At 39.4% G+C, this 14565-nt stretch overlaps 1 protein-coding gene across 1 annotated transcript in view; it reads right to left on the reverse strand.

Moving 5' to 3' along the window:
• CHM (CHM Rab escort protein) overlaps positions 1–14283 on the reverse strand; it is a 61087-nt gene extending 46804 nt beyond the window's left edge. The window contains exons 1-2 of the mRNA XM_035324830.1: positions 14162–14283; positions 2220–2286 (exon numbers count right to left, since the gene is read on the reverse strand). Of these exons, the coding sequence (XP_035180721.1) occupies positions 2220–2286; positions 14162–14210 (116 nt within the window). The 5' untranslated portion in view covers positions 14211–14283. The remainder of the gene's footprint in view (positions 1–2219; positions 2287–14161) is intronic.
• Positions 14284–14565: the final 282 nt, after the last annotated feature.

Here is a 14565-nt window from a genome sequence, read left to right on the forward strand (position 1 = left end):
TTATTGAGACAGATAGCTGGCACAGAGAAATAGAGCTCCTTCAATTACTATTTGGCAGAAGCTAACTTTAGTTTAAAATCCGTCTACAGGAATTTATGGCAACACTGCAGTGAAGTGACTATTTTGAATAAGATTAGCTACTGTTGATGGCAATGCTTGGACAGTGTTTATAAATCAAACTTAGAACTTAGTATTTTATAATAGGCCACTTCAAAACTATCTACCATAATCACCTATGCAGTATATTATGATAAACGCAAACAAGGCTGGAGATTAAAAGTAATAAAATGATCCATACAAGGTAACGAATGCAAGCAAACTGTAAACAAAGACTTTATTCATATGTTTTCTAAACCTTGTACTTAACCTAACTCAGACCTTTGCAGAGAACATGAGATAGAAATTAATCCAAGTAGTACACCTAACACAAGTATTTCAGTAACCCCACATCTTATTTTCTTATGGTTTGAAAACAATTTAAACGGATGATTCTGCAAGATAGGAACAATGTAGCCTGCGATATTATAGAAAGTGATATTCTGAATATAAACAAGCTTTTTTTGTTCATCAACTTTAAATTATACTGTTATCTCAGTGAAATTATGCCTGAAAATTTACCTAGAAATGATTTATTAAACTAGACATATAGTAGCTAAAATTAAAATGTTGTAATTCAGATGAAGCCTTAGAAAGCTTGCCAGAGGTCCAGTTTTTCACCTGAAATTCAAATGGCATCAGGTTTTTTTCTGTATATTTTTATTTTTCCAAGAGTACTAGCTGACTCATACAAGAAAAGCAAATGGCTTGAAATGCTTCCCTGTTTATGGGAGGTTGTACAGTACAAAACTGTGTATTTTTTTGCCAAGATGTGGATTCTTGACCATCATTAGTTGAGCAGATGCACTAACTACAGTAGCAACTACTGCTATAAGAGAAAACCACCTTTGTTAAGAACACTTTCTTCCAACCCAAAAAGCTCATGGCCTGCGTAAGAGTTGGATGATAACTTCACAGGAGAAAGGAAGCCTTCACTCCCATCATAAAAATAAGAACACGTGTGAATGTAAATGAACATGTTTAAGTTATTATGGCAGAACAGTGAAATGCGAGAAAAACCAAGAGCTATGAGGTAGATGCTTATTTTCTTTAAAATTATTAGACTCCTGAGAGCTTTCTTTCAACTGAATCATTAATTACATTAAATATGGAGCAGCAATATAGGGCAGCAATCACTGCCTCGCTGTGCATTATCCCATTGTGATGTAAAATACCAGCCCATTTCATAACTTTTTTCTTTACAGTTTAGTCCAGGGACCCTGTAGACTCATTATGCTGAGCTCTTAACCCAAACTCCTTCCTTTGGGTAAAAACTACTGGCTCTGAAGTGCATCACCTGTCCTCACTCCAGTCCTAGACAGGAAGCCAGAGACTGTGGACAGGTTATCAGCCAAGTGAGCAATTGCAAATGGCATTTTATGCAATGAGTATAGTGAGCTAACCTCACAAATTTTGAGCTTATGTATGAGTTGAAATCAGAAAAAAACGTACAATAAATTCTGAGGTCCTTTCAAGGGCTGTAGGCAAAAGAGATTACAGAAGTTTAATCTTGAACCAATACAGTTTAGAGAAAATGAAGTGAAGCTCTTGGTGTGAAGCACAAGGAAAACTGAAAACATGTATACCATTCATGGGAAAAGTCTCTAAACCTGGATGCTGGGTACCCAGGTGCATATTACAGAAGTTTAGTGGAAAGGCAAGAAGTCAAGAATGAAGTAAAAATGAAAACTATGACAACCTTGTCGTCATTTTTGGCAAACAACTAACAATGAGAGCATCTGAGCTCAGAGGAGTCTTGCTGCTACCACCACCTCAAAACTACCTGTCACTCTCTCTGCTGAAATGCAGCAGGAACCTGCTAGAGAAGAAGTAACAGGCTTTTACTGATTATTAATAGAGTTACGATTTTACAGTTAAACATGTAAGATTTTTTTCCAATTCAGGTGAAACTGTACCAGATTATCCACTTTGCTCACATGCACAAATATTTACCACAGCTTATCTGAAGTGCAGAAAATTGTTTAACATTATTATTTTATTTTTTAATAATTTTAACACCAGGTGAACACAAAACACAAGTCCTGAAGGACATGCTGACCTAGACACAGTTACACTTCTAACCCGTGTAACTCTTATAAAGGAAAAGTATTGGAGTAACTTACGAATCAACATGAAGAACTCTCTGGCCACTTCTGGCACATGCTGCTGCAATAATAGACTCAGGCAAACCTGAAATGACACATGCAATTTTTAGATCTTAGTATGTTAAGATACATTAAAAAATGAAATAAAAGTATAAATTAGTCATCAACAGGCAATTCAAAAATAATTCAGTGAGTCACTGAATTTTTTTAATACTCTTATGCAACTAAAATAATGAACACTTTTGTGTTCATTAACATCTTCCTATTAACACCCTACTGAATGCAAATTTTTATTTTTACTTTTTATTTTTCATAATAGTAGGCACATAGCACTTACAAACACTACAGCCTCAGAGTTAAAGCTTGTTACCAATTTCATCTCTAGATATCTTGTTGCCATAAGCAGATTGAGAACCTGCCTGCATAATGATACCTAAATTTTAATGGGATGCTCTGTAATCGTGTCCCCTCTGATACAGACTTGTATTATCTGAGGGCATTTTGTGTACTTTTGTTCACTTCGAAGTGCCTGACAATGCTATGACTGTGTCATAACCCGTTGAAATAGTGTTTTTAAATTACTAAGCTTATGTTAGATGTTGCACGCCCTGGTTTGTTCCCCACTGGAGGGTGTGAGGGTATAAAACAGCTATGAAGGCATTAAACAACTGTTTAAAGGTAGCTGATGTCCTGCATGGTGCTTTCTCCTCTGTACTGCCTGCTGGCAAACATACCTAGTGTGAACAGGTCTCGGAATTATACTTGCACTTTGTCTGAGATGGAACTGATTGGTTTGCTCCATAAGAGAGTGCCAAGGAGCACACCCAAAATTCTGCATGCAGACCAAGACTTGTGTGTAAACAGAAAAGCTCAACTGACAGCGCAGGCTTCCTTTCACTTCACATTTCAAAGGGGTAATGTTAGGGACAGGGTGAATGTCAGATGGACATCCTTGAAGTGCTACCTCTATCAAAGTGCCCCGTGTCACACAGTTACGCTCTAGAAAATCTGTTTTCACTATATTTAGAAAAGTAGCAAAATAAAGAAAATGTCTAATGATATTTTTCCACTAGCAATGCCCACCTGGAATGACATGGTGTGGGTGGTTACACTGGACATTTAGTAAATAAAGTAGACTGTTTTCTAACTTCTATTCCCCTTCACTAGATATTTAGATGCAGTTAGGTAACTTGGACTTATAACTAGATTCAAAGCAGAAGTATAGCTCCCTATCTAAAACCTCTTTTTAAATGACCTATTGGCTGTTTAAACAGGTAATTCAGTAAAAGCGATTAACATTCTGCAGGATTAGTATTAGGAGACACTTACGGTACGTATTCAATTAAGGGAATGAGATTAAAAATAAGTGGAAGAAATGATCTGATTTACAGGGCAGCCCTGAAGCAGCTGTACTAGTACAATGATGCGAGGCACAAAAGCAAGTGGGAACAGCCGGTGTGGCGGGGCACACACAACTTCGGCTAGCTGCGTGCCGAACAACATCTTGATGAGAATTTCAGGCCTGCAGTCGTCTCTCTCTCCAGAAAAAAGACTAGTGCCTTCACCAAAGAATGAATGGTCAGCACGCTGCCAATCTGACTATTCATTTAAAATACACAATTAAGTATGTTAACGGACTATTCTTAGTGCTCTATGGAGTAAGAAGCTGTTAGACTGAAGTGCAATGTACATATTTAACACACTCACAGGCAGGTTTAAACCATTGTAAATGGTTGAGCCACTCTTTATTAATTCTAGAACCTGAAAAGCGGTCTGGAAAACATCTACCAGGATTTAGATAGACGAGATCATAGTTTCACAAACATTTTAAGCTAGCTGAGGCAATCACAACCATGCAAATGAAAAGGTTCACGTCCCTACCCCTGATCTTTGGCCACTCCTGGCCCTCCTGCCATGTGAAGTAAAGACCTGTGCCGTGACGGCGTTCTGTGCAGAAGTACCAATGCTTGCACCAATACCAAGAAGGAGGTTTAAGACTGGCAAGACAAAGTTACCAGGAAAATGGCTATAATTATAACGCAACACCAAGATGCCAAAATCAGCACGTTCAGTTTATTACCTGTATCTTGTATTTACAACACGTCATCCTTTGACAGCACAGATTCACTTTACAAACCCTAAATATACAGGCTCACCATGGAACTGAAGACACTTCCAGCATTACAAGCTACTCCCAATATAACCTGTATGGCACAAGGTGCTTCTGCTATGCTCTACTTAAACTGCACATGTCATTTCTGAGAGGAGTATGAACAATAAGCCTACCTGACTTTTGGGTGAAGAGAACCTACATCAGTAATTGCAGAGACCTATGAAATGCCTTGATAAAGACTCCAAAAATGAGTTTTTTAAATTAAGAATTCAATATACAGACTATTCTGAACAAACAGACAAGAAGAAAACATTTAACTGTAGCACATGCTTCAGGACTGTCACAAGCCGTCTTGTGACATGCACAAAGCCATCTTGGAAAAGCACCTCTACATTCAGCTGCCCTCCAGAAGCATTTCTACATACATATATATCACGTTTCATTTCTCTCCATCTATTAACTACCTGGAACAGAATCCACTGCTAGTGTTTTGTTTGTAGCTTCTGAGAAGGTTTTCCTCCCCTCATTTGGGCACAGAGATTATTACTCAATGGAACTGAAAAACTTGTTTCCCCTTCCTTATTGATAAAAGCCACTAAGAAAGTGTTGTAAAACATCACCAAGTGCTGCCTGGCTGACCAGGACTGGAGTTATAGCTACTAGGGCATAACTGATTGCTTTAAGCTTGATCCAATTGATACTGTGTTGGAGGTCTGTTCTTCCATTAACCTTGGATGAAATTGTTCCCTGAATTAGCTTCCTCGCTCTTGAAAGCTGGCATCAATTTTCTTCACCAACACTTTGCTTCTAAGATACTGGGGCCTCCTGAGTACCCACTGGCAACAGAATGAGAAAGTATAGGAAAAGCAAAGCCCATGCATTTCAGCTTTTGGAGAGGCTCTTAGAACAATGTGATGGAGCAAGACACCATTTATTCTTAAGTGACAAAACCTCCGTAAACCAAATAAGTTCAGACTGTGCCTTGGGCACCAGTTTCTGAATCCTATTCTCAAAGAGAAATAAAGCTCCACGGAAATCAGAGAGCTCTGTCAAACGTAAGTTCCTGCTACACGCGGCCAGGGCTTTATGATGGTTACTTCACAAAAGCTCTTTCCCAGAAAGGCAGCTCCGGTAAACAGCCCATTATAGCACAGTTACACACAGTCCCTCTCTACTTAAGAAAAAATAACTACTCTTGGGAAAGCCTCCTCAGAGAAATGGCAGAGATTTGTTTCTTTACAGCACATGAAGCCGCACTGTCTCCAACAGGATGCTCACATGGCTGAGCAAAATAGGCTCCGTTCAGATTATTCAGTAACAGAAAAAGAACTGTTCTCATGTGGAAATGGTTTATTGTTCTGAACTTTGATTCTCCAAGAACTTTAAGCTGAATTACATTCAAATTTTGAAATACCCAAGCTATAGGGCAGAGCAAACTCCAAATTTATTGTTCCCAGCTTGGTCTTAATGTAACAATTTACTACAAGATTCAAGTGACTGCAGGAAAAAGACTACACCCCTAGCAATGATTCTCAAGTTTCACTTATGCCTAGTGAGTAAATAATGCTGGGTATCCCTAAGCTGGTTTTCCTCATAGAAGACTACTTTTGACACTTTCTGTCATTCATCCCTCTTGGGGAACAGTCAGCTTCTGGTTTTCCTTGCTTAAGGGATGAAGGACATGGTGTTAAAACCTGATGCCTTATATTTTTGAACAGATAGCTGAGTAATGATTTGGATCCAACAACTTTCATCAAAACCCAGCAAGATCTAAACAAGAACCTACATTTCCTTTTAGATTAAAAAAAAAAAAAAATGCACTGCAATCAAATCAGTAATCAAATTACTGGGTCAGAGAAATCTGCCCTCTGGTATAATTAATAGTAACCAGTACTTTACTACTAAGCTACTAGGTGTATTAGTTACTGTGAAACACAGCACACATTTCATTTTATTTTATCTGAAATTAAAAGGGCTACTACAAGACAATACTTTCTCAAATAAGGTTCCAAAACCCAGTAATTTTTAGCTTTCTGGTGGTATTAGCATGAAACAAGAAGTCTGAAGAGTAATTGCATGATCCAATGACAAGCAAGCAGCAACAGATCCAGACCTCAGTATTTGATACATAAACATCTGGCAGCGTAAGAGGGACTTATCTGGAGGAATAAGGAGTCCACACGATTCGTTAGAGTATAAATTTAATATGCTGACTCAGAAGTCCTTCGTATTTTAGGCAGAATCAATACAGAAATAGCAGTGCTTGTTATCAAGATGCATAAAGACATTCATTCTGTGCTTCCTGGCCGTTTCATATTTTAGAATGATTACACTTGAAATATTTGCATACAGTCCTGTGACTCGTTTAATATTTGTTAAACAGTCCTGTGCTGCATTTTTCTCACCAGGAAAAACAGAGTTTTCCTTCCTGAAGGACAACTGCTTAGTACCAGTTGAAATCTAGATCATCACTCCTTAATCTCATTGCCTTCTCTTCCCACTTACTCACCCCCATTTCTCAGCTCCAGCACTAGGGAAGTTAGCCTCTCCAGCTTCTCAAGGAAGCAATGTTTTAAGATTTCCCTAAAGCAAGACATTACATCTGCAGACAGATAAAAAAAAAAAAAAAAAAAAAAAAAAAAAAAAAGGTAAAAAATGAGGGATTTTACTCATCAGTGACCTGTGTGTCACTAGTGTGTTCTGACAGGTAGAACTCCATAGGCACATCTCAACACCTATCCAGACGGCGATACATTCACATGGGTCAGTGACGCTGCCTCACTGAAATCCAAATGCAAAATCAAACCACAGCAACTTCTAAGCCTTTCTTGCATTGGTCTGAGCTGACTGCTGACTATGTACTTGCCCTTCTGTGCCTGGACTTCTTCAATCTTGTTGGAAGGACACTGGGAAAAAAAATGCAAGCAGCCAGAACTGTAAGAAGCTGGCTCTGATTAACTAACAAGCACAGTAACACAGCTCACTTCAGCACGCATAAACTGAAGTTGGTCCTACAAATTTTTCTGGTACTCCACGTATTTGCATGATGCGCTGAAAACTGCTGGAAGAGATTGCAGGACTCTGTCAGAAGCAGTTGCAGCACCAGAATAAAGTAATCCAGAAAGCAGACAGTATAAGCACTAGGTTCATGACAAGCTTATGATGAAGAATAAAGTCCACTTTTCACAGCACTAGCTTTCACTGTGGCCTGTCTAACCATGATGTCGAGTATAACCTTCTTGGATACCTCAGAGGCAGATTAATCTCAATAAATCTTACAGATGTGGCTGCTGCAAGCTGACCTTGAAGCCTACATCGGCTTGATTCCAGCAACCTCTGATCAAGATAGTCTCTATTACAAGTTTTTGGACCTTTGTATCGAACAAACTCAGCTATACTTTCATTTTCATGAATATGTTTTGTAAGTGAATACAGAACTAGCTACACATACAGTTATGATATCAATTCTATTTTTGAGTTTGACACAGCAACATGAAAAGTAGAAATGACTGCTGAACTAGAAAGCTTATTTCTTCAGTTTTAAGAGCCAGTTGACTTTAAAAACGCTACAAAATAAACTGGAAGTAATAATTCACCTCTGTGTAATCAAACCCTAATTTTCAGGATTACGCATTCGTCTCTTAGGATTAGCAGCTCTACGTAACACTGCAGAGAAGCACTGTGTCTTCAAGTGACTTTACATGGATAAATTCAATGCCCCAAGCAGTTTATAAACTGAACAGCTGCATATACGTGGAAGCATCTCAGTTCCGGAGTTTTTTATTGAAAGCTTTTCTCTAGTCATCCAGCTGGTAAGCTTTTACAGAATTACACAAGCTTCCTTTTGAAAAGGTTTAAATGTTTAATTTGCTTCACTGTATCTACTAAATAAATCACAAGTGGCTTTTTCATAATATCAAACGTTGAAGGGAAATATATTCAAAATGCTGGGACAGAGACAATTTCAAAACAATCTTCTGGAGTCAGACAGTTGACCAACTGCAATAAATTCTGTTTGTATGTGAACTTCTAAGAGATGAGCAGCTGATCGTGAAGAAGCTCACTGAATTTTCATGCAATGTTGTAAATGGAACTTTTACATTTTTTGGCAAACGAAGTTAAGCTACTTACTGCATGTAACATTTTTTAAAGTTAAAGCTAGCTAATTGAAATTAGTAAGAGTTTTGATTAATTATACTGTATGTCCATATTGCAGAATAACATTGGAAAATGTTTTTTCATCACAGCATACAGTGATGTCACAGAAATGCCAGCCCACTAAGACAAATAAGCAATGATAACTGGTCAAGTAAGGAGCCTCAAGTAAAAAGTTTCTTATTCTACACTATATCATGGGATGTCTAAGAAACATAATCAAGGTAATAGATTAAAAAACTACTATGCCATTTGGCAGACCAATTTTTGAACTACAGGTGAAAACAGATTACTGCAAGGTGACAAACTTTACTTGAACGGAACAGCAGCTTTGTTTTTCACAATTAGAGGTTTACTTCCCATAGAAGGATAATTTTTGAAGAAGTATCAAATCCGTGTACTTTGATATAAGCAATTATGATATAGATAAGCACATCAGGATATATACATACTCCCCTTAAACCAAATCTATTAAGAAAGAATTAGAACAGTTCAGTCGGAAGGAGCCTACCAAGATCCCTGAACCCAACAACAGCACCTCCTGGGAACAGCAAACGTGCTGAGGATGTGCTCCACTCCTGCCCTCAGATCACTGATAGATGTGTTAGGCGGGACTGGCCCTAGGACCGAGCCTGGGCAAACACAGCTGGCACCCAGCTGCTGGCCAGATATACCATCCACTGCACCCCTCGGAGCCCTCCTGCTCATTGCCCAGCGTGCCGTGAGCCTGCTCATCTCCCAGCTGGACGTTTGGCCAGGAGGACGCTGCGAGGGGCAGTGTCAAAGAACACAGATGAAACCCAGAAGACTTGTGTCTTAGAAAAAAATAAAGTTGTATTAAATTGTAAGTAGATTTTATAGCAGACACTACAGCTGAGTCTAATCTTTAGTCTACAGCCAAAAGCAGTGGATTAAAAATATACATATAAAAAGAGCAAAGCACATACATTAAAAGATGAGCATAGTAAGACACATGTTAAAACTTCTATTTTTATCCTAGTCTTCTAATACCTTAATCTTTCACTTCTTTTTCTACCTCCCTGCAGGAAGAAAGCCTACTCTCCTTGCTCCATATACTGACATTTTTAAACATTTCATAAAAGGCAACTTGAAAAGTGAAAAGTTTATTTTCCTAAATTAGCAATTCCATCTAATTATCTGTGTACCAACAAAGACTATTACAAAATGCTTTGGTTGGTTTTACGGCAACCCCAGTGCACCAGTAACCTGAAATACCTAAGTTCTTGGAAAAGGACTGGAGAAGAGTCACATGCTGATAATTTAACCAGGAGAATGACATTTGTAATTGGAGACAGAAAAAATTGTTCTCGATTACTTCCGATTCTTTTTGATTACTCCTGATTCTTACTTTTTCAAGATCAGCAATATAATCTGAAAAATCTGGAAAAGTTACAGACTGAAAAGGACAGTAAAAGATTCACAAAATAATTTTCTCACCAGAGCAGCAAGGGACATTTCACAGTATCTGGGAAAGACTCCCATCTGAGATCTCAGTGGGAGTCCAAGCCTCTAAGAAGGCTGTCATGGCAGCTCTGCTCTACAAGAACATTCAGAATTGCAAGCGTGCCAGAAAAAAAATAAAAAATAAAAGAATTAGCCAGATTAAAAAAAAGTTGGTAAGAAGATAAAGGTATGTTTAAAGAAAAAAAAAAAGTGGAAAGGAGAATGCTATGCCAGTGTTCATTTTGTTTGACACTTACACGGACAGGTAATGACTTATTTGCAAACAATCATAATAAAACGGGCCTATTTCCTCCTCAGAAACATTAATATTACAAACCTGTGCCACTGTTTAAGTCCACTATGACCACGGGCATTAAAAACATCCACCTTCAGCTGGCTTTCCTTTTAGTTTCTATTGTACAACTCTAAGGTGCTGATGTGAAATACAGACTGTGTGCATATATAAGGTAAAGTAACCAAAATATCAACCCAGAACCTGTTAGAAAACATTTTGGTCACATCCTAAAACCACCCTGCATCCATAAGAGCATTAGGAATAATTCACTTTTCAAAAATTTATTTTTTTAAAAAACCATTCTCCTATGCTAACCTCATCACTCCCATTATAGTATTTAGGTTAGTTTTTCATGATGTATTTTTTGAAATTGTCTTAGTATCTGGAAGTGATTTTTCCTAACACTATATTTACATAAGATAAACATAAAGTACTTACACCACTCCCAGCGTATCGAACAATAAATAATAGATTCTCCTGACAGGACTCTGATGACCTGGCAAAGCCCGAGTGCTTTCAGCCAAAATCATATGAAACCATAAATCACTCTTTATTTTATAGAATATTTCAAAATGGATTCCTGCTTTCTACCTTGAAAGTCATTTCATGTGTTATTTATAACCACTGAAAACCAGAATGGAAAGAAAATTGCATAGAACTAGAAAATTTACTGTGACTGCTTTTATAAAGAATAACTCCTTTTTAGAAAAAAAAAAAAATAGAATTACTGGCAAACCTGTGAATACGGCTGCCTCTTAAAGAGTACTACCTTTTATTTTATAACTGCAGCAGCTGTTAATACAGGTCTCCTGTGGGATCAGCGACAAGTTTAAGAAGTTACGACAATGTAATCCAATCAACTGAAGAAATTCAAAGGTAAGGGTGACCCTGCATCCTCATCCATACCATTTAAATAAATATTTCAGTTATGGATGTTTGCAACAGCCACATTGCAAATCTCAGCATTTATAGTGATTTCTGCCATGACTTCGACAGTGCTCAATGTTCTGCCTATGAGTTTTCCTTTTTGACAATTGCTTAAATACAAAAACCCTGCCACTAACTCCTAGGTCTGTGTCATTCTCTCAAATGGATGTGGTTTTTTTTAACATACTTATCAAAGTAACTCGTAACATTCCCTCCACTGAGATGTACCCTTAAAATGCCTGCTCTAATTTGAAAGCTGGCCCCACAAAGGGCTGGCAATAAGGAACATGATTACTGCCCAGCCTGAAGTCCTCAAGCAAGCATTTCCAACATCAGCTGTTCAAAACAAGATATTACAGACCTTAAGATAAATAAAAATCACTGAATATAATTTTCCAAAATACTAGAACTACTTTGAGGATTGATGATGCTACATCTGCTTTGGCAGAAAATCACCCAGCGAAGCCATTTCTATTTGGTTACTGGATAGCTTGAGCAGAATACTATAATCATATAATCAGGAATAGGGAAATAGGGATATGAGAGCCTTAAGGAGGGGAAAAAATAAAATAAAATGAAGTAAAATAGAATTTCAACCCTACAAAAAAGAACAAAGGCAGAACCCTACAAAGGCAGAACAAAAGAATGTCATAATAGCTTTAATTCTCATGTTGTGCTGTCACAGAAAACCTCAAGATATGTACCCACCAGTTTATACCATATGGTAATCTAATTTTCATAAGAACCATGGATATAAGTTCCACCATAGGAATGAAACTTTTGCTGCTGACCTCACCAGGGTATTTCTGTACTACACATCCAGCTTGTTCTACAGTTGGCTGTACAATACAATGTTCTCTCTGAGTTAAAGAAAAGTAGTCTCTTCAATAAGTGAATTTGCTTTTACCATAGAAATATTGATAAAGTAATTGAACCTAAGCATTAAATGCACCACTGATGAAAAAAATTCAGTGTGAGGTTCCTGGTTTCACTCCAAGGAAACAGTTAAATGACCCTGAAATAAAAACAAATTCAAATCCAATAATAGCACTCAATCTAATTACTAAAGTTAACAAATTATAAAACCAGACAAAGGCCATGCATGCAGAAAAGAATGCAATTACTACTGTGCACTTAACACCAGCATTACAGTTATTACAATGTGACAATTAAATATCCATGCGTATGCTCAGCACTGGCTATGGCATTCCAAAAGAGAGCGCTGAGGACTTTAAGCTATTCCTTCATAAGTCAGTTCCTAGAAGATCAAAGTTCTACTTTGACTCACATCCCATATGGGCAATTTAATACAGACAAATATGTATTTTTTATATTATATATATATATTATATTTGTATATTTAAATATACAAATAATACAGACTGGCACTGTTGGTCATCATTTACGAATGTCTTCAATGAAAAGAAATGCAAAGAAAAGTCAAAATAATTCCTGAAATGTACAATTCTGAAAATCTTCCAATTAGTTCTAGCAGTACTCTTCCTATGAGTGGGCAAACATCTGAAAAAGGCATCCTCTAACACAAATCCTCAGCAGCACCACTAAATACGGCAACTTTTCTGAGGAAGTATTGAGCTCAAAGAATTTTCTCCCCCAGCATCAAAGCTCTGATATGACAAGGGATTCCCACAGCAGGGAAGATGGGCAGTGATGTGCTGCTGATGTGGTGCCGCGAAGCTCAGCCAGAAGTGACTTTGGCTCAAGTGAACGTTGATAAGCACAGGGCTAGGAGCGCATGATCCTGTCTGTGTGACATGCTACCACAAGACGCTACCGCCACAACATGCTACTGCCAGCTGCGTGCCCCAGCAGCGGCCAACTATCGCAGTGTCACACAACACAACCACAACGGGGGACATGAAAGCCAGCACACGGCCACAGGTGCTGCTGCCAGAGCCACTCATCTCACCTGCACTGTGCGGCCCCTCAGCACCGGGGCTGCCAGAGCGAACAGGACTATGCTCTACCTTGAACTAAAATTATTAAGTCTCCAGAAGAAAACTGTGGCAGCGGGTTTTTACTTTTCCATAGGAATGATGAAGGATGAAATCTTATTTTGGTAAATTATAGTCCTTTCAGAGATACAACACCTTCACTAGCTTGCTTAGTAGCTAGGCAGCTTCTCCTCCTATTACTATTCACCTTCTGGTTTCATCAGTAGCTGGAATACCTAACAAACCCAACACCGATGTTGATCTTATGAAGCTCTGAGTTTCCTTTAAATTCCTGCATCATTACATAGATATCTTTTTCATGGCAATAAACACCAAAACAATGTCCTAAATCACAGAAGATAGGCAATTTTTTTGTATTTCACCCTTTGAGTTTCGTGTTTTAGCCATTTGTTCTTTACTATTCTTGTCTTACGCTCAAAACATTCACAAATCTGAACATACAGGAAAACATCAGGTTCATTATGAAGACTACCACTCCACAGAAGTACACAGAGCAGATCCCTTAATCTTTAGTTGTGATTTTAAAAATTATTTTGATGTTATATTTTGACCGTAGTTACAACGTTGTGGTCCGTTTCGGTGAGACGTTGAAGATGGCCATCACCATGCGCTGCACCAGGGTATCTCGCACAGCGCACACAAGGCGTGTGCAGCTTCAGAGAGGTCGCAGCCACGCCTGACACACCGTGATGCAACCTTACGGTTTATTGGATACTGAATAACGCGCTTTAATGGGAAGTACCCAAAAAGGGGACTTTGGGGGTTACTTGTAGGCAAACGTAGAGGTTAAACTTTAGAGAACTTAGTCCTCGTGTAGTAAGGCACGGCACAGAGTATAGCACATAGCCCACTTCGCCCCGCAACGCCGAGCTCAGCCCCTCAGAGCCGCTGTCAGCGCACGGAGCCCCTGCCCCCGGGCCAGTAGGACGCCGTTCCCGGCAAGAGGGCGGCCGGCCCCGAGCGCTCCCCCTCCCCCGGGCACCCCCCGCCTGCCCCTGCCCTGCCCGGCCCCGCCGCGCCCGGCCCGTACCGGTGCCCACCACCACCACGTCAAACTCCGCCGGCAGGTTGTCCGCCATCTTGGGAGCGGCTCCCTCACGTGCCCGCCGCGGCGGGAAGCGGAGGCCGCCGCCAGCGGGGACTTCCGGCTGCGGCGCGCGGGGGCAGCCGGTGGCTGTAGTCCTGCCGGGGGTGGCAGGCCGTGTAACGCGGTGTGTGTGTCACCCCTGCCTGGGCGTGCCACCCGTGTCCTTCCTTGTTCACTAGCAGCCACGTTATACGTTGGGCTGCACCCTGGTCATTCGAAAACCTTTCAATTTTCCTCAACCCATCGATTAATATTAACTTTTTCCTTTCCCTCTGAGGCGTTCAGTGTTGCTTTGCCTCTTCCTTCCCCTTGGGAAGAAAGGAAGGGGAGATCAGGGGCGAAGGACA

Source organism: Oxyura jamaicensis, chromosome 4 (assembly GCF_011077185.1).
Source record: "Oxyura jamaicensis isolate SHBP4307 breed ruddy duck chromosome 4, BPBGC_Ojam_1.0, whole genome shotgun sequence".
NCBI lineage: Eukaryota > Metazoa > Chordata > Aves > Anseriformes > Anatidae > Oxyura > Oxyura jamaicensis.